General features: G+C 48.2%; 3 protein-coding genes across 5 annotated transcripts in view; 1 reads left to right on the forward strand and 2 right to left on the reverse strand.

Moving 5' to 3' along the window:
• The first annotated feature begins 4,138 nt into the window (after positions 1 to 4,138).
• Positions 4,139 to 6,291, forward strand: LOC113206972 (uncharacterized). Its single transcript, XM_026423286.2, has 6 exons — positions 4,139 to 4,383; positions 4,509 to 4,662; positions 4,743 to 4,908; positions 4,989 to 5,119; positions 5,216 to 5,281; positions 5,360 to 6,291. The coding sequence occupies exons 1-6, from the start codon at positions 4,241 to 4,243 to the stop codon at positions 5,666 to 5,668; spliced, it is 969 nt and encodes a 322-aa protein (XP_026279071.1). The 5' UTR covers positions 4,139 to 4,240; the 3' UTR covers positions 5,669 to 6,291.
• LOC113206996 (peptidyl-prolyl cis-trans isomerase FKBP8) lies at positions 5,827 to 9,418 on the reverse strand. 3 transcript variants are annotated; one of them, XM_052264196.1, is made up of 9 exons: positions 9,328 to 9,418; positions 8,810 to 8,943; positions 8,579 to 8,713; positions 8,392 to 8,506; positions 8,217 to 8,325; positions 8,001 to 8,145; positions 7,595 to 7,771; positions 7,249 to 7,470; positions 5,827 to 7,131 (listed from the first exon to the last, which is right to left on the reverse strand). In XM_052264196.1, exons 2-9 carry the CDS (start codon positions 8,927 to 8,929, stop codon positions 7,042 to 7,044), a joined length of 1,113 nt encoding a protein of 370 aa, XP_052120156.1. In that variant the 5' UTR covers positions 8,930 to 8,943; positions 9,328 to 9,418; the 3' UTR covers positions 5,827 to 7,041. The 3 variants fall into 3 exon arrangements, with proteins under 3 accessions (XP_052120156.1, XP_052120158.1, XP_052120155.1); XM_052264198.1 differs by having other exon boundaries at positions 5,827 to 6,168; positions 9,257 to 9,418; XM_052264195.1 differs by having other exon boundaries at positions 9,257 to 9,418.
• Positions 9,419 to 9,948: 530 nt separating this feature from the next.
• The window catches only part of LOC113206995 (SH3 and multiple ankyrin repeat domains protein 1), a 58,201-nt gene continuing 44,116 nt past the window's right edge, over positions 9,949 to 24,033 (reverse strand). The window contains exons 11-17 of the mRNA XM_026423322.2: positions 13,466 to 13,681; positions 12,676 to 13,196; positions 12,260 to 12,490; positions 11,262 to 11,502; positions 10,983 to 11,061; positions 10,726 to 10,897; positions 9,949 to 10,646 (exon numbers count right to left, since the gene is read on the reverse strand). Coding sequence (XP_026279107.2) covers positions 10,610 to 10,646; positions 10,726 to 10,897; positions 10,983 to 11,061; positions 11,262 to 11,502; positions 12,260 to 12,490; positions 12,676 to 13,196; positions 13,466 to 13,681 — 1,497 coding nt within the window. The 3' untranslated portion in view covers positions 9,949 to 10,609. The remainder of the gene's footprint in view (positions 10,647 to 10,725; positions 10,898 to 10,982; positions 11,062 to 11,261; positions 11,503 to 12,259; positions 12,491 to 12,675; positions 13,197 to 13,465; positions 13,682 to 24,033) is intronic.

Consider the following 24,033-nt stretch of genomic DNA (forward strand, 5'->3'; position numbering starts at 1 on the left):
AAAATTTAGTTTTTTGAAATCATTTGAATTCACTTTCAATCTTTTGAATGAAATTGAAATCTCTTGAAGTCATCTAAATTCATTTCATATCTGTCGAATTCACTTTCAATTCTTAGGAAATCAATCAATGGAAGGGGGGAAATCACTTGGGTTAGTAGCGTACGGGCTATTTCGTAGTATTCCCCTGCCATTTCGGTTTTTTCACGATTATTTCGTATTATTTAGGGGTAGTTCGTGACTATTTCACCAACTGTTTCGCGTCTATTTTGGGTCTATTACGCTCTATTTCGCCTTTATTTGGAACTATTTTGGGGGTAGGTGTGCGAAGTATTTCGCAAGTGATTTTCCCATCTATGGAAATAACTGAGATCAGTGAAAATCTTGCTGTAATCACTGAAAATCTTCATGAAATCGAAGGAAATTCAGTTGAAATCCATGATATAATTTGAAATCCGGAAATAAGGTGTACTCGATTTTTCGGAGTTGCGGGGCCTCGCATGCTAAAAGTACCACGACGTGTTAATGGTGGCTCAAAGGTTGGCAACAAGAACACACAATCCGCGGATGACGCGTCATGAGCAGCCACCGCGTTTCAATTAATTTCGTATGGGTTCTTCTCAGAGCGACACCCGTCGGAAAACTCAACAGGCGGCTAGGGGTGGGGTGGGGTGGGCAAGGGGGTGAAGGCGGTAAATGGGTCCCAGACCGCCCGATCGGGGGCGGGCGCGGGCTGGTGCGTCCGAAGCGAGTCGTCTCCTAAATGAATACAGCTATAATCACGCTCGGGATAATGTGAGTGAAAACAACTGGGCGAGACATACGGGTGCGTATGGGAAGGACGGTGGCAGGGGGAGGGGTGGGGCAACACGTACGGACATACCGTTGTGGAGCCCAACGCGGGCAGTTCGGGGAGAGTCTTATGGCGGGCGCTGGGGGAGGAGGGAGGGGCCTCGGCCCCCCTTGTTGAGCGTCATCGGGGGGCGCTCAGGTCACTGACCGCAAATAATACACCTGCCCATGACCCCCCCCCCCCCCCCAAGCCGGGCGGGCGGTCCCCCTTGTAAGGTATGCCACACCCCGGCCGGCGGCGCGCGGCCCAGCTCCCAGCCTCCGGATCCTACGCCTCCTGCCCCTGGAGAGAAAGTTACCGAATACCTCAATCCCGCGCCTCACTTTATATTCCGTCTCTCTCACTCCCCCCCCCTTCCCTCTTATTTCTCTCTCTCTCTCTCTCTCTGATGTCGTCGCCCCTCTCCCTCGCGCTCATTACCCCATGGTGCTGATGGACCGTCCTGGTCGCGCTCGCTTGTTTTATTTCGACTTAGGCCTGACGCGAGCGCGACAGCGGGAGGTCATTAGAGAGGCTGGGGGGGGGGGGGGGGTCCCACGGCTGCCACGGGAAAGGGGGTGAGATTTGGCCCCCAAATAATTGTCAGATATTTAGAAGGAAAAACCATTGTGAAACAAACTTGATGACGACGAGGTAGACGTCGCTCGAAAGACGGGGGAAAAGCACTAAAAACATAACGAGGCAAATTGGTCCAGATCCCGATTAAGGTGACATAATTCTGCCATGTGCCGACCCCCGCCGCTGCCACCTCCACCTCTACCACCGTCTTCCCTCCCAGCAGGAGTGATCAGGAAGGGCCGGGCTGCCGCCGCGCCGCCATTCGGGTCGTTCAAAATCGGCGGCTCTTAATCACCCTTTTCCTCCGGGCCGCCTATGGCTCCGCTCGGCTCCGCCCGGCTCCGCCACACACGAGCGACGCGTGCCCCGCGGTGGTGCAGGACCTGCAGGACGGCAGGCCGGCCAGACCGTTGCGTCGTTGCGTAAGCATAACCGGGGCCCCGACCGGGGCGGTGCAGAGGGAAGTCAAACTGTTGCGGCGGGGCGGGCGGGGCGGCCGGCCCACAAGTGGCCGCCATCACCGGTCAGCAGGCGCACATGTGCCCCAGACACCTGCCCCCCCCCCCTCTCCCACCTCAGACTGCGCCTCGGCATCACGTCACGGCGGTGAGGGAGGCGAAAGCATTCTCACTTTCTGGGTGTTTGCAGACTGTACCGTGCCGCGTGTCAAGCCCGACACCCGGCGGTGTCGCGGGCTGGCCTACAAGCTCTACAAGCTCCGCCCGCGAGGCGCTATGGGCCCCGGATTAGGCGAACCTGCGACACTGCTGTGTGTTGGGCTCCACACACGCATTTCTCCGCCGATCACACAGAAGAGGACCCCGTGGAACCCCCCTTTCTCCTTTCTCCCAATTCCCTTCATGACAGCGGTAAGAAAGGGGCATTATTGCGAGGAGCGATCGCTGGGTCACCGCGCCACGTAGCCACAGGGGGGGCCCAGCTCACCCACCACTCCCCTTCCCCTCCTGCCTCGTTCGCGCGATCGTTGACGTTTGACACTGAGGACAGGTGCCGCCGGCGCTCGCCCTTTAGCAAGCTTTAGCGCACTTGCTATCCGAGGCGAGGAAAGTTTGCCAAGAAAAATCTACGGAGAAATTTTGGTGCGAAAATATGCGTGACGATGACGAAACGTTATGACACCTCCTGAGTGACGGGTTCGGGACGGACGCAGACGCAGGGTAGGCGGGTAGGCCGAGTGGAGGCCGGTGGGGGCGAACGGTGCGACAGGGGGGCGGGCAGTGCGGCGGCCCGGAGGAGGAGGGTGCGCCCAGGGGCCCAGGGGTGTGCCAACGGCCCAACGGCCCGCCACGACGCCCCGGCCACGCCCCGGCGCGCCCCGCCCCGCCACGGCGATGCGGCAAACACAGAGAAAGTTTAACTGCGCGATCTGGTCCGCCACGCCACGCCACGTCTCCGACGGCAGAACGACCTTATGGCAGTGATTAGCGGATAGACCCCCCCTCCCCCTTCACACACACACACACACACTCACACTCACCTCCCACCACTCCCAACCTCCCCATAGCCACTCTTCCCTTCTCATTCATTCTCCACAGCTCCCCACTCTTGGGTTGTGTCCCAATTCTCGATCGGTTGCTGGTCGGTCGGTCCGGTCCGGTTCGGTCCCCGACCCTGACGAGCCGCGCCAGCCGCTCAGGGCAGCCACACATTCGCGACAAGGACATTGCAGGTCGCGGGGCTACCCTCGCGAGTCTCCCCCGCTATGGGGTGGCTCGCGAATCACCCCCGCGGATCACCCCCGAGGTAGGGGTGCATATCCTCGCGACTCGCGGCCGGTCATCTCGCGGGGCGCCCGCGGTCGCGGCCCTCGCGCCGTCGCGGGTGTTGGTAGCAGCCGAATGGCTGCTGGCGCGGCTCGTCAGGGTCGGGGACCGAACCGGACCGAACCGACCGACCAGCAACCGATCGAGAATTGGGACACAACCCAGGTGTCCCCACTCCAAGAGAACGCCTATCCATTCACTCAACCCCTCTCACCCCTCTCACAACACTAAAATCATTATTACACGAGCGCAAGCACAATCCACAAAATAAAGTTTTATTGCTCTTTCCCCTCTCTCCCTTTAAAAATAATTATAATAATAAAACAGGCCAAGAGGGTATAGAGGGTCCAAATGACATTAGGTGTTGGGGTGATGTCAGCGTCACAGTTTAATCATTTTGGGTCATTTGTTATCAAAATGACGTCGAATTAGAGGCCTAAATAATGGCGAGATCTTGACAACAACTGACATCACTTGCTATCATTTTCACGAAACCATTTCGAACTTGGGGGGTTAGGGCCGTTATCACGTGTCGAACTCATCGATCCTCGTTCATCCTTATCCCGCTGTAAGTTAAGTTATGCCAGTGAAATACGAAGGGAGTATAAAAACACTCACCTGCAACGCCGCGCCTTCGAACTGTACTTGTACACCACAGCACATGTGAAGAAGCCAGGTTAACTTTGCTCCGTCACTGTCGGTCTACAGGTATGGTAGAACGACTCCGTAGGCTACCGAGAATGAGTATACAAGGACACGATACAACCTAAATTTTGAGAACAGTTTTCTGCGGAATATTTTCGGCAAATATATTCTAAAACACTACTCACTGTTTCTGTTCAGTCTAATGTCCAATCCTACCTACCTACTACCTTGGTGAAAAACTTTGATTTTTGGCGCGACGCAGCCTGCAAATAATAAAATGTGACTGCGGTTACTGTTCTCACTGAGTGCGGATAACGTGCTGCTGTCTGCTGCTGCTGGTGTTTGGCTTGTGGTTATGTTCTCGTGTCTTCTAAATCTAAAACGATTTGAACGTGATTAGAAGATGTCATTGATTTTCGGCGAAAGTTTTAGAACCTTAAGAATATGCTCAAGGAAATTTGCCACCACTTGTACCCAGAGAGGTACGGATAAACTTGATTTTCAAGGAAGGGTGCTGAACAAACTGTTGTCAAACAAATTGGAAAGGTTAGTTTATTTATTTTTTTAAATGAATGCTATTTATTAGAAAATTCTATGTCGTCTGTATATTTCACACCCTGTAAAAGCTGCATTTTTTGTCATGTTAAAATTTTGTTTTCATTTTTTTGTAGGAAGATCAGAGATTCTGGCTCTAAGCCTGCTATCAAAATTCTCGACAACAAGAGGATAGGCGCATTAAACAAAATGTACATGGTTAACATCTCTGAGGTTCTAGCCCTTGGAGACTTTCCGGATATCATGGACAAAGGAATAGAAATTACTCGCGTATGTTGCAAATCCATTACCTAGTTGTAAGTTTCTAGATTGTGAAATTATTTGTTTAATAATCTTTTTTGTAATTCTAGGTTTCAGTTAGAGACACCAGCACAGTTGAGGTCTTCTGGCTTGCGGATGAAAATCAAGATCAAATTGAGGTGCAGAACCTTCTTACAAGTGTTGCTGGAAAAGTTGCAAATAAATTAATGTATGCCAATATGTTGGGCCATGTACCTACCATCAAATTCATAAGAGGTAACAAGAATACCATCACTAACTGGTTCAGGCAGTACTGAGACATTGCAGTTTTTTAACTCCTTTGCTTCTTTTCTTAGATCTCTCAGCTGTCAATTTTGAAGAGACCAAAAAATTGCTCGACAAAATTGCTCTTCAAAATAGTTTACGTGAGAAAAACCAAGAAAATTCTGAGGACTCTAATCCTATTGACGAAGATATTGAGGATATTGTGCGTGCTTCTTCACTTTACTTTACAAGCTGTTTATTTATTTAGGTATATTACTTGATAACATAACTCTATATTACATCTAATCCATGTTTCTAGGAACCACCTCCCCCTTTGATGACTACCAATGTTCTAGGCTTACCACATGACAGAATATACAGAAGAGTAAGTAAAAATGGCTTACCACAATGTATCTATTGCTCTGCTACAGCATAACCAATTAGAAATTTCAATGATATTCAGATCCTGGAGGCTAAAAAGAGATGCTATCCTCTGCAAATACCTAAACCACCAACAACTCAGGAGTTAGAAAACTCTCAACAGCAGTCTCAGTCTGAAAATAAGGCCGTTGAAGAAAAATTTAAACAGAAAAAAGCATTAAAAAAGTTCATAGTTCAGTATCAGAAATCAGCATTACGAAGTGGGTCACGAGTACAGCACCAACGTATTGAACTATTGAACAGAGAAGAAATAATTTATGAATATCCAGAGGATGATGACTCACCTGATTCTAGGTTCCAGCAAAACTGGAAAGATGAGGACAGACCATAATTAATTTTCAAATGTCAGACTTCTAGCCTATTTGTTAATTAGAAAGAATGAATAAATGAACTGAATTACTTATTCCCCTTATATGTCAATGCTTTTGCTTTTACCTTAGTGGGGTGTTGTTTTAATCACATGGTGGGATTTAAAAGATACGTAGCATGTCAATTTAACAATTTATTAACATTTGTTCAGTCAGGGTGGGATGACATATCACAATTACAATTAACACATATTTTGCTATACATATATATATATATATGAATATACACATGGTTGAGAACACAGGTCGACTGCATACAAAACCTTAGGCTGTTCAATTTCATTTATATTAATTTGATTATCGCAGGCATACCTTTAAAATAAAATATCAATTGATGACCTCCACCATTACAGACACTAATTAAGCATTTGTCGATCAAACGTTCAAAACTCTACATCACAGAACATCTGCTTGCTTCACTTGTAGAGGTTTCATCAGGTGCCTCTTCTTCTGATGAGTCATCCTATAATGCAATAAAAAGTAATGTTGGAACAAACCATGGATTTATGGTGATTTTCAAAATTTAAAAAAGAATTACAAGAAGAAACAAAAATTCATGATAGTGGAGAATTTACAGCATGGTGATGTGATAAGAAATTTTGCTAAGCGTGAATTTTGGGAAAATATGAATAATTAACTGCCAAACATTAAATTTGGTCGCTTAATTGTCATATAAGATTGAAAAACAATTTGATTGATGGGTAATGTGTATCAGTACCCCAAAACAGCAATATCAGTTAAGAACATGGAGGACCAATGAAAGGCATTTTGAAATACACCAAAAAATGTTTCTTACAGAAAATTCTGAATGAATGGCAGTTAACATCATGCAGTTCCAAGGAGAATTGAAGTAGGGAAGTCTCAAGCATCCAAAGCAAAATAGTGTACAAATAGGAGAACCGTATTGATGTTGTTACATAAGAATAAGAAATGCACGTAAGTAATTTGCATCATTTCCTGATAAAAGCATAAAAAATATTTTAAAAGGCATTTAAAACATGCAAAACATTACTGGAGGTACAAAAAAAGAAGTGTACAAAAGGAATGTAATCAGTCACAAGATTATGACAAAATTGATTAGAATACAACTCTTAAAACTTAAGTCTTCTCTCGAAACTGAAGTGGTTTACTTGTTTGGATATGAGTTCTGATTTTATGGTACATATATACAGAGATGGTTCAGCAATGATAATGACTTGTTCCACTGCATCAATATTCGACCACTTAAGAAAATTTCTCTTGATGGGAGCCAAAGAAGTAATTTAACAAAATACTGTATATTAACAAGTGTGAGAGGATTGTCTAAATTTCTTCATTGAAATATGAATATGCCTATTCAAATATACTTCAGCCGGTAAGCAACCATTCCTATCACCACAGTAGCCATGCTCCCAACCACCATACCCCACGGCAGGACCGAAGCAAACTGGAAACAGCACATATAGAAATAAAGCTGTTATAGAAGGAAAACAGAACTGAAAGTACAACAAATATTATCTTCAATTTTGCATGTTCAGAATAATATAATACTTTGACAAAATACCTTGGAGCGGTTGCAGTCAGCTTTTCTTTGTTTGGAAGTTTGGGATGAAGTAGACCCACCCATCATCTTCTGATAAAGATTCTTTTGTAGTTTAGTATTTTCTCTGGCTTTTGAGCGTTCTTTCCTAAGCTCAGAATGAATGGTTTTGTTTTCTGGATCTAGAATAGTTATCCTTTCCAAGACTTCAGATGCTGCCTGGTTCTCTCCCTTCTCAGATAGTACCTACAAAAATACAGGAGACTGGTAGAAGCAGATGTATAATTTAATAATAACTACCAGCTCAGTATTCAACTTGATACCAGAATTTCAGAGCCAACAGCTAGAATGAGAATACAAAAGCCCTTACCTTTGCTTTTCTAAACAAGGCCTTCACATTGTCTGGTTGGCAACGGAGTACATTCTCTACAGACATAAGAGCAGCATCTAAGGAACCAATTTTCAACTGTGCTGCAGCAAGATTGTTGTATACTTTAAGGCGATCTTCAAGAATATCAATGAGAGAGAGCTCTTTCTCTTCCTTGTTCTGGAATTTAATTACAGAATTAAGTAGAATTCATATTGAAAAAACCAGAAAAGATATCAGTTGGAGGTGTGTGTTTTCACTCACGACACTAGCAAATAAACCTTAATATCTACCAGTTAGCGGAGCAAGAATTAATTTTGGGGGAGGCTTAAACCCAATTATCAATCTCTGACAAAGAGCTCTGAACTCCCCCTTAAGTTAAAATTGTAAGGAGAGATTTTTGACTTACCGCATCATTAATAGCATTGTCTGGCTCTATCTGGATCCCACCAACAGCTTCATCTAAATAGTCCAGAGCACGGCGATAACATTGAATGGCAAGGGTGTTTTCACCTCTTCCATACCACCAATTTCCTCTTTCTCTTTTACGATTGCTGGAAGAATACAAATGGATTAAGTCGTACAATTGAGAGGGGATATCTTGCTTATAAACCAATTAACCAACCCAATTCTTTTCCGTTCAGCTATTGGAATCATCTCCAGATCTGGCTCAGGGCTCGTATTAAGCAGCTCCAGGGTATACAGAAGAGTAGAGTTTTCTGGTACAGCTGGAACTATGACGATAATGTTAATATAGAGATGTTAGACGTGTAGGTAATACTGGGAGAAGGAATCCTTACAAGATTTTTCAGCTGGTCTTCCCAGAGCTCCGAATCCAAACCGAGGTCCGATTTCAACAAGACAACATTCACCTTGGTCCATTAAGGAGAGCACAAGATCAACTCCTTGAATTACCTGAAAATATTTGTGAAATTAGTCAGTGGGATGTGGTTTCAAAGTGTCTTCATTTAAGTAAGGAAGTCGTACTTCTCCTTCTCCAGCATGAAGTATTAAATTTTCATATTTTTCTATAACTGTTCCATCTTCCAATTTTCCTTCTAGATTGATTTCACAAAAGTCAGATCGTTGTGGTCTTGTATCCTTCTCTCCCTCAACAAGTACCTTAGTGGCAAATGAATTTTAGAGCAAATATATAAGTTAATACAAACAAAATGCAGTTTAAACTAGTCATAGTAATCAGCTGTCTAAGTAACTCACTTTTTTCTTAATCTGTCCGCTACCAAGAATATCCAACCATTCTTCTTTGCTTTCAGTTTTTCCTTCTTCACCCTCTTTATCTACAGAGACTTCTTCCACTGGCTTGATCTCTGAATCCATTTTTCCTGGTGGATCTATTAAAAGAGCAGAAAAGGGTGAAAAGCCTGATTTTAAGTGGCCTTCTTTGAATAAATACAGAGTGAAAGACTCAGAATTTTAATTAATTGCTGAAAGAATGATTGTTTATAAAATTATACAGAGATAAGGTTTAGAAAGTTCTGAGAATTCTCACAACCAGCAAACTGGAGGTAAGGAAAATTGTTTCACACAAAATTCGTGTAAATTACATAACCTCTGTACATCCATGATGAAACATTACAGGCGGTATAACCCCCAGGAATGTACTAGAATTATTTTACTTAGAAGCATTAGAGAAATTTTACAAACCTGTCGTTTCGCTCCACTAAATTATTTCCGCCAAAACTGAAGGGTTTCTAATCCTACCTACGTTCTCTTACATGTAATGTAATCAAAAGTTCATGGTTCGGCCAGACGACAGACCCGCCGCACCGCTCGCCCGCTTTCACAGCTGGAAGAAAAAAGAAGGGAGGGGGGGGGGCGAGAGCAGGAGAGGGGTCAGGGAAAAGAAGGGGGAGGCAGAAAAGGGGGGGGGGGCAGGTGGACGAAACAGGGAAGTAGGAGAAGCGCGGTCGATTCGAACACGTACGCTGGGCTGCCCAGCCGACTACTCGCTCGCACATAAGGTCGGATTCGGAGTTGACTTGGTTTGGAATTGAAAATAAAAGACCTCGTAGGGTTAGCCGTGCAACAATGGTACTTAGAAAGTCAAGACCATGGCCATGGCTACTTCTACCTGACTAGAAGACGAAGAATACCTATGCCGAGTCTGCTCTATGGGCAGAGTTCTGGCGTCTGCCTGATCATGTCTGAATGGTCGTCGTTATGAGGCACGCCAAACCAGCTCGGAAATAGTGCATAGTGCCACGTCTGGTAAAAACGTCACGAGATTTAGAAGTTTTGCATTGAGAGTCCACCTATTCAATTCTAAGCCGGGGAAATGTATCACTCCAGGAGAGTGTGGTTGGATAGTTTAAGAGAATGAGAAAGGCAAGACGAAATCTAAGCAGTCAAATTTTTATTCAATTTAACATTAGAGTAGTATTATGTACAAATATTTAACCTCCTGCACTGGAGCAGGAAGAACTATAGGTTCATAAACAAAATAATCACATACACATTTATTTAACTGATAAAAGTAAGAACATAACATGATAAAATTGAAGATGACACATGTCTATTTAAGCTTATAAAATCTATTCAGCACATAAGCTATTCTTGGACTTTGGCAATAAGTTACAATTAGATGTGTAAATCAACAGCATAAACATTTCTAAAATTACATGCAGGGCTCATTCAGGGCAAGAAACATATCAAGAATGCAGGTTTAACAAAACAAACTCCACGATGTTGTTTATTTCTGAGCAATAACATAGTGGTTGCCTTCAATGTACTAAATACACATCCTTCAACGACACTCTTCGTACAGAATTGTAAAAGGAAACATTTTATAAATTTTTGTTAACAACAATGACTTACATTTTATCTCTCACAATGATTTGTGAGATCGAAACAAAGTAACTATATTTTAGAGGTATGGCAATGGCAATCATACAAAGTACCTCACTAAAACATGAAAAAGGAACATTGATTTTTTTTTTTAAAGAACAGAAGAATTGAGCACACATTCCCTACTCAGTACTAGCTATGACACACCCAATCTCAGGTTGGGACTTGTTTTTCATTAATAATAGTAGCTCTGGGAGAAAAAAGTAGAAGAATAAAAATTAGAAGAAGCAGAAATTAAGTAAGTCCAATATATGAAAATGCCAACTTACTTGGCTCCAAAGGTGATAGATTTGGTAGAGATCCCAGATGACTTAGTCTTGAGGGCTGCGCCAGCCCCCGCCAGTAGTGCGGGAGTGATGCCATGGCCTACGGGCAGGCCGTTGGGCACCATGTGCGTTCCGGGGGCTTTTTTCAGTATCCCATTGGGCACATTGCTTTTAGCTAGAGGGGAAAAGAATTACACATTTTAAAAGGAGTAATTTTTTATGTTATTCGAATGTATGTATGAGCGTATGTTAACACTCACGCAAATAGCCTGCACTGCCATTCACAGAGGTGACTGTGACGTTTCCACGACTCACATCATCCAGAGCTTTCGGCGCCTCCTGCGCAAGACCCAAAACCATCAGTCTCAATACAGTAACATGCGTTAATAAACGATGTGAGAGAGTTTTAAAGAGACCTTAAGTCGGAGGAAACAAATAAGTATCAACTAAAGGAAACAAGCAGGTCAGCAGGTCCACTTTACAGAAGAGATGTCTTCGGGAGGCTGTGGTTGGCCCCTCCCCCCTCCCGCACTACTTACACTCGACTCCTCGTCACCGGCCGCCTCGATCACGTCGGTCCGACAGCGCAGGTTGGACCTGGACAGCGTGGCGGCCAGCTCGCTCTGCAGCCCCTCCTGCGCCACGGCGCCGTTGCCGTTGACGCCGTTGCCGTTGGGGGCGGCGCCGTTGAGGAAGGTCAGCTTGGAGGGCTGCCTGTTGTTGCCGCCGCCGTACTCTCGGATGGTCACGCTCACTGACGGCCTGGCCGCAGGGGCGCCCCTGGGGAGAACGAAGAGGGCAGTTAGATCGACCTGACGGCGTTTACTTACAAAGTTATGCTTTGAAATCGTAAAGATGTGCTTTGCAGCGTGTTTCATTGCTTTGCAATTGCAAAGTAAATGCTTCGTAGATACAAAGGATCTAATCACTTCGCAGTTCAGCAAAGCATTGCTTTGCAAGAATTCAACAGTGACTTGGAGGGAGCTTCACAAGGGACGGCCCAGGAAGCGTCGCCGACGACAGGCGAGGAAACGCATTTTATTTTCGGGTGCGAAACGACCAAGTTCAGCGAATGCAAGCTGTCAGAGCGCCTGATATGTAGGCAAACATCATGCATGAACTGCATGCGTGTACTGCAGCGTGGCCTATCCGGAGTCCCGCAGGCGTTCCGGACGAGTTCCCGCAATTTACCGAATGAACCCGAGAAAAACTATCATACTTTCTGTAAGATCACTCCGCACACTCTGACATTAGCATGCCCAGAACTGCGCCCGCACTGTGAGTGACCTCCGGACTCAATGACTCAAGCAAGAGGACGTAGGCCAGAAAAAAAGCGTTTCTCATTAGCGTTTCCGTGGCACGTTCATAGTCAAAAAAAAGGGAGGGGGGTATGTAAAAGTACAAAATTACTAAGTCATCCAAACGTTGAAAATAAATTGTGAAAAATAAAATACAAATATTCTGTGTTGGTGAAGTTTCCCAATAAAATTTCCTTTTTGACATTAAAAATTTGCAGTTACGTCCATATCTAGCGCACCTGTTCTGCTGGAAGTAGGTCTGCGGCGGGCGGGGCTGCCTGGTGCGCGGCTCCAGCAGCTCCAGGCTGTCCAGGCTCTGCATCTCCACCTCCGGGGCGACCGCCACTGCAGCGCCGGGCTGCGGCGCCACCGCCTTGGCCGTCCACCCCGTGGACGCCGTGTGCAGCGTGCTGCCAGACGAGTCGGAGTCGTAGTCCGGGGTCGGGCAGTACGGCGCGGGGCTCGGAGTCCTGGTGAGAGACATTGGCACAGGGTCACATAGGCGAAAACACGCGGAAACACGACCTTTCAATTTAGACACTCCCAAAAGTAACGCCCCCCTCCCCTCGCTCTTTTTCCTCTGGCACAAGGCTAGATAGACGGAAAACTTGTATACTGGTTACTGGTTAAGAAAAGCAAGCCAGCCGAGACTAACCTGTGGGTTAACCGTTGCTGCTGAGCCTGCAGCTGCTGGGGCTGAATCGGCCGTAGTCTCACTTGCTGGATGCTGGTGATGCCGTTCGTGGCGGCGGTAGGGGTGGTGTTAGCCGAGGTCGCCGACGACGCGTTGGTGCCGTTCACCTTGGCGACGCCGTTCACCTTAGCGACGCCGTTTACCTTAGCGACGCCGTTCGTGCCGATGCCCGCCGATGAGGCCCCGCCAACACCATTCACCCGGGTGACGCCGTTTGCGGTGATGTTCGTCGACGACGCTGTGCTGGCGCCGTTTACCTTTGCGACGCCGTTGACGACGGGCGTCGTCGTGGCCGTGGCCACCGGGAGCGGCGGTTTCGCGACGACCTTAGGGGTGGTGGCGGGGGCGGGGGGAGTCAGGGTGACGCTTGTGAACGCCGGCGGCGGGGGCACGAGCGACGACGTCACCACCACGGTCGACGGGGACGTCGACATGGCCGCGGGTGAAACTGCGCGCGCTGTCACCGCTGCATCCTCGTCGGGCTGCACGAAGTCATAATCAGATCGTTAGCACGACGTTAACATTTAGAAGAAAAGATTTGGCACATTTTTCATCCAGCTTGCTACATCGGAAACGAAAGTGTGTGAATTTCGCAAACTTGGACAGGTGAGTGAACGCCATTCGAATACTTGGAGGCACAAATTTGTGAATTTTCAAAGGAAACTTTACACTTTTACTCTCTGAAGATCGCGAATGGGCATTCACACACCTACAAGTGTGCGACATCCACCCACTAGCGCATGCTGCTGACCTGCGGCGAGGCGGCGGGCAGCGGTGGCGGCGGGTGGCGGGGCCCGTTGCGCCGGACGAGGCGCGTCACCTCGCGCTCCGCCTCCTGCGAGTCCTGCCGGTCGCGCTCCACGCGCAGCCCGCGCTCCCGGGCCGCGGACAGCGCCAGCCCCACGGACACCTGCGCCGCGTGCTGCTGCTCCAGCTGCTGGCGCCGCTGCATGAACCGCTCGCGCTCCTGGAACACGGAAGGCTCGGGTCATCGTGGGGACAAGAAAAATGCAAGCAAAAGCAAGCAAGAGGGGGCGAGAAGAGGTCATCCGGATCCGGGTGGCCCGGGTGGCCCGGGTGGCCCGGGAGGCGTTGGCTGGGTAGTTCTCCTGTTCCTGGTATAGTTTTAACCACAATGGGGAGGGGCAATTTTTGTACTTAGGTTAGATTTGTCTTTAAACACATCTCTGTCAGATGCAAATTTGTCTGTACGTGGAGATACAAATCGAGGGGGTTTTACCTTGCGTAATACCCGGTACACTTGACCTGGGTATTACACGGTATTACGCACAATGTAATACCGAAAAATATCAAAATATGCTTTAAAATTGTATTTTTTCCATGTAATACCGGCGTAATACCGCGTAATACAGTGTAATACAGAGTACTCTGTACACGTTCTTTTGGAGTAAAACCCCCCTTGGTACAAATTGCACCTAGGCTGGGTACAAATGCTGTATTTTATATGTACGATGGATACAAATTTGTTTCTGTTTTAGATGTTCACAAACACATCTAGGCTTCGTACACAAAAATTGTTCCTCGCCATTTAATGTGCAGGGGACAATCAAGTTGTATGGAACTCATATGAAACTATCCAGCAAAAGGTGCGAAAGGTCAAATTAATTGCCTTTTAAAGGTAGGGGATTCGCACCTTTGTTTTTCCAGTGTAATCTTGCATGAACGTTAATTTGATTCCAAATAGCGGGAAGCCTGTTGTCGAGTTGACTCCGGCCGTCCCAAATACCTCCCCAGCCCAGCCATTGCCCACCCCATCGCCGCCCGCCGCACTCCGCTCGGCCGCAGGCGGCTCCAGTGGCGCCCACAATTTTCCTGTGTACCCGTGCAAACCTCTCTGTGTACCTACCTTTTGGGCGCAAAATGTACCTACATAGCAGAGCCCTATTTTGGGACATTGCCCCCCCCCCCCCCCGCTTTGTTACGTTTCAATTTGACGATAATAATTTTTTTACGCCTTTAAAAATTAAATCCAGGAATCTGTCCGTCATTATAACCTTTTTCCTTTTCAAACATAAATAAGGGAGACTGTGTGAATGCTGGCGCTGACGTATGCGACAGGATATATAAGGGTTAAATGCTCTTTTCTTAAGGGATCATGATAATAGAAAACCGCGAGCGGAGCGAGCGAGATTTTTTTGTCGTATTTTATAACCAAAAGAGCGGTTTTAGAGGATTTATGCAACATTAGGAGACTCTTATGCCCTGTTCCAGCCAGTTCACTTCTGTCATTCATTTTCAGCCTTGGTGGCTCGGGCACCTCCCTATGAGCACTGTGTTTGCCACACTTGTTGACGTCGTTCGGTCTTAAACTTTGGTTTAAACGCGAGCGAAGCGAGCGAGAAATTTTTTCGACATTTCATGACAAAAAGAGCGGTTGTGAGAGGGATTCGCTACCTTTTTTCTACCCTTTTTGGTGCAGTTTCCTTTTCACTCCTATAGTGTCAGCCACACTCTAAACGGGAAATGACAACTGTAGATGTTTCAGGCACAATAGCGGATTCGTACCCACACTGTTAAATTTCTACAAAGCAATAATGTAGTATAGGTATAGACAAATTTCTATCTAATGGAGATGTTCACAAGGAAACATTAACGTAGATGCCATAAATGCTTCTCCCTTTTTAGAGTGCTGGGCGTCTTCTTGTGAACGCCTGATGTAACACTAAGGGCACCTATCGGCGGATGACACATCGGCGCTGCCGGAGGGTGCGCAGGCGGCCAGCGGCAAACGAGAACGATGACGTCCGCCAGTGGCAAATGAATGGCGACTGCCCCTCCTTGCACCCCCATACCCCATACTTATACTCAAAGTCTCTCCTGTTTCTGCCTCTTTTCCTTTTTTCCTCTCCTCTTTTCTCTCCTTCCTCCTCTTTCCCCTTCTCTCCTCTTTTTTCTTCTCCCCTTTCTCTCCCTCTTTCTCCCCTCCCCTTTCTCTCCCTCTCATGTACCTACCTTGTATAGATTTGTACCTGTGCGCGTGCATCGCTTGGACCATAGTTTGGGCGCCACTGGGCGGCTCGATCTAATCGCTGACCGATATCACGTCTCCACCCGCACGGGATACACAGGATGGCCTAACCGAGCCCCGCCCGCCGCAGCCCGGGCCCGGCCGGGCTACAGCGGGTGCGAGGGAGACAGCCTCCGGCGCGGGCCGGCGGCGCCCGTTGCAACACACGCAACGCCGTGCCGCTACCGGATAGCAGCGCGCATACCGCCACGACTGTGGAAACCGAACTCGTGTTGCATTTTTAACGGCGGCGTTGTTGTACGACAACGACCCGGCCGGGCGCGGGTCAGGGCGGCGGCGAACAACGGGAAAGACATGAGTAAACTCCAGCATTCCGCGCCAATAGAGGGAACACAAAACTACAAGGTCTTTTAATCCGTAGTGGTTCAAAAATGTACGCCCAAAACGCACTGTACCACATTTTCCGCGTCGCACCGTCTTGCTGTCTGCATGTTAAGGAGCTGTGGGAGGCAACCGTTGATCCTGTGGTGCGCGTCGGTAGAACAGCTTGCCTACCCCGACGGGCGCCCTGAGCCCCTGCGAACTGTGGGATAGGCAACCGCGGTCTAGTGGCGCACGCGAGTGAAGCAGCCTGCCTACCCCGACGGGCGCTCTGAGCCCCTGCGAACTGTGGGATAGGCAACCGCGGCCTTGTGGCGCACGCGAGTTAGGCAGCCTGCCTACCCCGACGGGCGCTCTGAGCCCCTGCGAACTGCGGGACAGGCAACCTCACGCCCTCTGGTGCGCGCGAGTAGACTTGTCTGCCTACCCTGACAGGCGCTCTGCTCCTCCGCACTCCTCCTTCACGCCCTCTTCTAGCCGCTGTAGTCTGCAGTTGTTTCTCTGCGCTTGGTACTCACGGCGTAGGTCCTGACGGTGACCAGACAGGCGCGCGAGCGCGGCGGCATCATGGTGGCGACGCTACTCCTCATCGTCCGGCTGCTGTTTACAAGGGCGCCAAACCTTGTGAGCCGCGGCGACCAACACGTGTTGCACTTCACCTCGCTCCGACTAGACGCACAGTGGTTGTTGAGTATAAAGGGCCACGATTGCCGTCACACACATATACACATACACACACAGACACACACGCACAGACCCGCACGCACACCAGCACCATTGCGTGCCATAGAAATGGCAAGATAAGACCAGACAGCAGACATGCCGCGAGACATGCACAACTTTTGAAAAGCAGAATATGGATCGTACGAGAAGACCCTGTGCGCCAACCCCCCGCCCCCTCCTCCACATTACCTCGCGCTATAGCGCTGTCAATCGCGAGTGCCGGGCCGAGAAAAAAAGGGGGGAAGGGGGAAGACCCGCGGGGCCCGCAGGCCTTCGGGCAGCCTTCTCTGACCTCCGCTTTCTGACCCGCGTCCATCCTCGTCGCGCGGATTAGAAAGGGGGGGGGGAGAAAAAGGAGGAAGAGCAGAAAAAGACTGCAACAGAGACTAATTGAACTGTCTCACTACCAGCCCTCGTGAGGGCACTGCAGCGCGCCAGAGCAAAGGGCGACAAAAGCGCCGAGCGCCTCCGGCGAAGCCCCTCGCAGGGGTCGTGACAGACGTAAACAGAATAACACACATGAATGCATCTCTACTCTGCAAGAATACCCTCTTAAGGTAAGAGGCAAGGGGGAGATTTTGTTTCTAAGGAGGCAACGATTTTGAGCACAAAATTGTCCCCTAGAGTGTATTTTATAAAATTATTTCGAAACTCGAGACGTCGTTTATTCCCCAATTACGTTTGGGCGTGGCGGAAGCAGGGGTTGCAAGTCGCAGACATGCACAACGAAAGTTATCAAGCATGGAATTCCAACAACGTAGCGTACTTTACTCCTTTTTTTTTTCTACAGCAGGGGCAGAGCGGCATTCTAGGAGTGGGTGAGCACTAGAGCAAGCTAGATTCCTCATCTATTGCGTCTCGATTAGGGTCGGCCGGCCGGCCGGGTGCAAAAAAACAAGAGCGAGTGACTTCTAACGCAGCGGGCCGCCTTCGGCACCGCCGGCACGCACTCGTGCACTGGGGTGGAACCGCACCCGGACGAAAACGGCTCGGAAACGTCTGTTGTGAAAATAATATAATGGTAGCGGGAAAACTTTCCATTTTAAAAATACTGTAAATTTAAATCGACATAGCCTAGTTTTAATAAACTGGCGAGAATTGTCTCAAATTTACGAAATTGCATAGTATACAGATAATATATTAAAAACAAAATGCTCCATTTCGCAAAGGTACTTCTACAGTGGCGGCACATAAAAAAATATTGAGTTAAGTGAGATACAACATTCATGAAAAAGGAATGTGAAATTGTCCTATGATTAAACGATTCTGCGAAGAGTCTTCTTGACTGATCAGTAGTTATGCATATCCTTGAATTTCATAAAGGTGAAACGTTAACTTGTGAGCACTTCCCTAGGAACCCGTTTTTAAAAATGAAAAATATTTTTTTGCGCGAACCACCTACGTTGAGACGACCTCTTTATTTTTCGGTCAGGTTAAGTTTAACAGTGCATGAATTGGCTACGCGAAATGCGTGCGCTCAGGTACACGCACTCTCACTCACACTCACGGATTCCCCGATATCTTTCAAGCACGCACTCACAAGGCGCGTGAGCAGGCACATTCACACAGGCAGCAGAACCATACCGGGTCGCAAGCGTGCCCCATGTCAGCAGGCGAAACTCTGAACCCACCAAGATGAACAGTGAACAGATGAACAGACGGGCGCAAATAGGCGGGCAAGTTCGAATACCGACTAAACATCGTCACCAAAACGTGCAAATCTGTCTCGCGCTGGTAGAGGTAGCTAGCTAGGGCAGGGCATCGCATGAGAATTTCAAAATTTGTTCATGAGCGTTCAAGACAAGAATCGCTCAACAACTAGGGCAGCAGGCATTGCATAACAATGCAGAAGTACGCGGCTTTGCACAAGTAGAATGACAGCGGAATGGTTGTTATAATAATGATGAAAAGGGAAGGCGGAGGTAGAAACCCCCGGAAAGCCGTGCAGCACAGTGCTGCCGCCGGGGAAGGGCCGGAGAGGGAGGGGGCGGGGACGCGTGTCCACGACACCATTGTCATTTGTCGGGCACCGCGACGAACGCGGGACGGGCGGGGCGGGGCGGTTAGTCCGGGTAGAAGGGCAGGGGTGAGGTGACGACCAGAAACTACAAGCATAGCATGGAGCATGCACTACGGCCTCATAATCCGTCAGCCCAAAAAAGAAACTAGTTAGCATTTTGTTAGCATTAACATGAAACACTGTCAGTGAGGCGTGTGGAATTCAAAAGTTTCCCAGGTTTGGCAGTGCCAAAATAGTGCATCCGGCTGGGTTGGCGCGGCGCCGGCGGCAGGAGGCAAGCCGGGAGATAACTCGTATCAGGTCAAAGCGACGCCGCGCCGCCAGCCCCAGCCGCACCGCTTGCGGCACGGCTTGCAGGCCAACCCAGGCGCCAAGCACGACAGGTGGCTGCTGCCGTCCCGCGGGCCCAAACCACATCAAAATACGATCAGTCGCACACACTAACACACAGACAGCAAACAAACACACAACTATGGTATACGAAATGAAAACAACAACACCAACAACAACAACACTGCTGTGCGTCTACTCGGCAAGAAAACGAGGCAAAGTTCTCAAAAATAATGAGCACACACAAACACACTTGTTGTGAACCGTCACTGTTCAAACTCGGAATAATCCTTTCGGGGGCGACTGTTTCCAGGAGGATCGCGGCTCGCGGGCGGCACCCACAACACGGCTGTGCGCGGCGGCTCTCGGCAGCGCTCCGCTCGCTCCGCTCTGCTCGGCTCGGGCGGGCTGCAGCGCTGCACTGGTTCGCCCGGCCCGGCTCAGTCAGCTGATTGCGGGCTGGGCGCCCTCACCCCCTTCGCCGCTCCCGCCCCGCCCCGCCCCGCCCCACCTAGCTCAGCGCTATCCCCCATCCCAGAAAGCGTGACAGTGTCACCTGCCCATCTCTTAATTTTTTCTCCTCCGCGTCAAACGGCCTTTTCTTTTTATTTCCGTCGCTTTAGATCTCCTCAACTTCACATAGATCAGACGGCCAGCGACGAGCTTTCTTCGCTCGCTATCTGAACCCCTGATTTTAGTCGTCTTATTTTAGTGATACGTTTCGACGTTATTCTCGAAGTTTACGTTATTTCCCCCCGGAAAATACAGTGCTTGTTACTTTTGAGAGTGCGCCATACACGTCACATTGTCCGGTGCGATAACGTCCTTCCTCGTCCTGCCGCCCAAACGTGAGGATGGTTTGTCACGAGAGAGGAATCCCGCCAGAGGATTCACAGATTGCTATCGCCCTATCGCAAAACAATGAACCAACACCGAACGGAAAGAAACTTATTGCACAGATAACAATAATAAATGACAAACGAAAATTTCTCCCATTTTCGATAAGATAGACCAGTGCGCTGATAAACCAGGCGTTTAACTGCCTAACACACAATAAAACCCTTTGCAAACGATTGAGGCTGCTTCGTAGTTGCGAATTAATTACGAACGATCTCCAGTGCAATGCGAAGAAAATCCTTCCTTAACAATCGTCACTGTTAAAAATCTCGTAAATTTACTTTTGTCGTAATTTTTATTTACGAGATTTGTTGTAAATTTGCGATAGCCCATTCCAAATCCTCCACAAAAAATTACCAGTGCACTTGTAAGAGTTCAACTTCGAAGTTGAACTGGAAAAACAAAGGTGCTACGATACACATTTTAAAGGAGCTAATGTACTAATGCCTCTGCAAAAAGCACTAAACTTGCTGAAAATAGCACCTTTGGGGGTCATTAGCGCCTTTGTGAAGGTACTACAGGGTGGCCGCTCTGCCCATAGTTTTGAGAAGGTAGGAGGTGCGCAGCCAGCGCACCTGTTTCTCCCTTCCCTTCCCACTTCCCCGCTCACCGCTTCTCGACCGGACCCGTCTGCGGGCGGGCTTGTCTACCCTTTAAAAACTAAAGAGCAGAGCAGAGCGGACACCCTGTGTTACATTAACGCCTCTGAAGAGGCATATTAGACAGCGCCTTTGCTTTTCCAGTGAGAACACTTTCCGCGCCAAAGTAACTGAACGCGGGAAATATGACGGAAATATCTGCTTACTTTGGCGCCCCTCCCCCGCTCTGCACGCACCCCCAACTCCCCTCCCCGTCTGGGTGTTTCGGCCGGCCCAACGCTATTACGAGTGGGCAGCGGTAGGAAGCGCTCCTCTCTGCCCTGCTCGCCAGTAAAACGCAGTGAAATGACTTCCCCCCACTCACATAACAACAATCATTCAAATTTTTTTAAGGTCAAAAACAGTCTGGGCATCTACCGTAAAACAAGAGAGAGGAAAAACAGGTTCCTCTCATCATAACGTAACTATGTAACCCAGTCAGAGAGAATCGACTCGGAAAACGTCTAACTTTGTGGACAAAAATGTCACCATTGCTTGCAAAATTGGTTAGAATTTGTCGGCTATCTGACCAATGGCTGATTTTTGGAGGGAAATGGGATAACTTTAACATCGTCAGAAATAGGGTGACATAGCGACCTCGCAACGATATCGTTTTGATATTGCAACGATATCGTTTTGATATTGCAACAATATCGTTTTGGTATTGCAACGATATCGTTTTGATATTGCAACGATATCGTTTTGATATTTCAATAACGATATCGTTTTGATATTGCAATGATGTCGTTTTGATATTGCAACGATATCGTTTAGATATCGCAGGTCGCCCTTTTTTTGCTAGCGACACGGAAAGCGACACAAACGACATGCGATAAACGTTATCGCTGTTTCTGGCGGTGGATCAACTCCCTGAATTGGTTTGAGAAAAACTCCCCAGATTTCGAGGAGGTCAAAAAAATGTGGGTTTTTTACTCATTTTGTGAGAAGATTCTCCAAAATCTGAGGTGAGATATGAGGAGTTTTTCTCAAATATGGGAGTTCTTCAGGTTTCCTCTTATTCCTCAAAAAACAGACATTGTTTTTACCTTGCAGTTCCAAGTCAATGCGTAATAATTGGAAAGTTAATTGAAATTGTAATTCTACGACATACCTCATGGAAAAGTTTCCCGTCGCGTTTCCCGTAAACCTACGACTATTTTTCAGTAACTACTCTTGACAGAAAATAAGCTCTTTCACTGGAGTGACACAATGTTCTAAGCCTTCACCGAGCTTCCCTAACAAGATATTTAAGTCGTTGCTCCTCAGGAGCCGCTCCGGCCGACCGCGCCGCCCAGGCCCAGCTCACACCCCGCACTCTGTATTTTGGGGCCTCGCCGCGCTGTTGACGCACTCCGTACTTTTCACACTTTAGCTTTGTGTTGTACAGCCGCTCGCGCCGCCCGGCGTTCTTTGCGCCAGTCTCGGCCACAATCGGATACCCTAACAAAACGCCATTTCTGCGATACCCGAAAAATAGTAATGTGAAAAAAATCATTTAGCTAAGCTTAGAGTACGGAACGTGTAGGGTGTATAGTTTGGTAAACTAACTGCTGTAGAAGTGCCGGAATTCGATTTATCCTTAAGCACGACACATCAGCGCAGACCAAAAGAGAGTTCCTGGAGGACTTTGATCAGTAAAAAAAAAATTGGACTGGGAGTTTGACTCACCCTCCCTCCACCCGAAAACGAAGCCAAGATAGTCATTCCTCTTTATTGCCAATCAAATTGACTATTTTTGTCAGTGTCGACATGGTTCTTAGCCATACTAGATGTAGCATTTCTGACTGAGGTAGCATTACTCCGTGAGACAAATGACGGGATATCATTGTGAGGCCATGCTTTCCTTAAATCGATCGATCGACACTACTCTTCCCAAACTATATCAGAACGATCGGAACTCAACGGGTGAAAAGTTCTCTTTCCTCCGCACAGAGTACAGTCGGCAGGTAAGGAGCCGGCGAGACACATACACTCATATGCCATTCCCACAGAAGTTCACATACTCCCGCATGCTGCGGCGGCAGTGACGCAATCAACAAACACACACACACACACACACACACACACACACACACACACACACACACACACACACACACACACACACACACACACACAACACATTCACTCACACGTTGGAGTAGATTTTTAATCTCTCGCGAGACAGTAGCACTCATTTTGCCAGTCTACTTTCTTTCTTTTGTTTGTTTTGGTCCGAGGGCGGGGTCAGGGCACCCTGTCATGCGTGCCGGTTAATTTCGCATACGCGCGCGCGCGTTTGTGTGTGTGTGTGTGTGTGTGTGTGTGTGTGTGTGTGTGTGTGTGTGTGTGCGAGGACAAAGTGTGGTGGGGGAGCGGAGGAGGGGAGGGGGGCTTTCTCACGGGCGCATACTGCCTTTGAGAACGTATTCGAGTGTGTTCATTAAAGGTGACAGTTTCAATAACACCAATGAGCAACACCATAAGCAAGGTCAGTTAATATTTGGGGTGACTTTTACACACCGAGTATTACGCCGAACACCACCTACCTGTTTGTGTATGGCAGGATGTCACAAAACTCTATCTCGTATAACATTTGGTACAAATAAAAAAAAAAGAAATGTGATCTCACCGAAGGGTCCCCCACTAGCCAAATCGTTGTACACTTGCCCGCACCCAACTCGCGTCAAACTCACGAGAACTCGCGCCAACTCACAAAAAAATTGTGAAAAATAGCGCAAAATTCTCCACAAATTGATCCCAACTCGAGCCTTACTCGCGGCAACTCGTCAACTTGCCAACTCGTTGTACACCTATTTTTGAAGTGGGGGACCCCTCGGATCTTAATTTCAGTAGATTTTTCGTGTGCTGGATTTTATTGCGAGCGTATTGCTCTTAACTCTCAACACAAGGGCAAAGCACTAAGTTCAATAACACATCTTTTGAAGTGACGCACGTTAAGATTTGGATGACACACACGACATCTATGTACTGAGTGATCGTTAGCCCCTATGGTCGGTCAATCGAGTAGGTGGTCCGTGCGCCCCGAGGCTCGCCGGGCTCGCCTGGAAGCCGCTGGAAGCACACACCCCTGGCGAGCCGATCGCTTCCGGCTTTCCGGTTTGGCGCCTCTGGCCTCCGGGCTCATGAGAGGGTCTCCACTGCGGGGCCCACTGCATTCGGACACGCCGCTCGCTCCAGCGCACAGCGCCGCACACGCGCTCCACAGCACCAGGGTCGAGACGACGGTCGAGACGACGTTCACCCGAAGTGGCAGCAACCTTCTTCACTGCCCTCTGACTACCATAAATACCAGGTGGCTGATTCACGCCGCGCACTTTTGTACTATGCAACCCGCCCGC

The sequence above is a fragment of the Frankliniella occidentalis genome, unplaced genomic scaffold (genome assembly GCF_000697945.3).
Source record: "Frankliniella occidentalis isolate FOCC.00 unplaced genomic scaffold, Focc_3.1 Scaffold17, whole genome shotgun sequence".
NCBI classification, from domain to species: Eukaryota; Metazoa; Arthropoda; class Insecta; order Thysanoptera; family Thripidae; genus Frankliniella; species Frankliniella occidentalis.

What these genes read in the sequence shown, in the direction of transcription:
- LOC113206972 (XM_026423286.2), top strand. Translation starts at nt 4,241, where the DNA reads ATGTCATTGATTTTCGGCGAAAGTTTTAGAACCTTAAGAATATGCTCA. An exon ending in AAGGAATAGAAATTACTCGC is followed by an intron (nt 4,663 to 4,742) that starts GTATGTTGCAAA and finishes TTGTAATTCTAG; the next exon opens with GTTTCAGTTAGAGACACCAG. An exon ending in TACCATCAAATTCATAAGAG is followed by an intron (nt 4,909 to 4,988) that starts GTAACAAGAATA and finishes TTCTTTTCTTAG; the next exon opens with ATCTCTCAGCTGTCAATTTT.
- LOC113206996 (XM_052264196.1), bottom strand. Translation starts at nt 8,929, where the DNA reads ATGGATTCAGAGATCAAGCCAGTGGAAGAAGTCTCTGTAGATAAAGAG. An exon ending in GCGGACAGATTAAGAAAAAA is followed by an intron (nt 8,714 to 8,809) that starts GTGAGTTACTTA and finishes TTTGCCACTAAG; the next exon opens with GTACTTGTTGAGGGAGAGAA. An exon ending in GCTGAACGGAAAAGAATTGG is followed by an intron (nt 8,146 to 8,216) that starts GTTGGTTAATTG and finishes GTATTCTTCCAG; the next exon opens with CAATCGTAAAAGAGAAAGAG.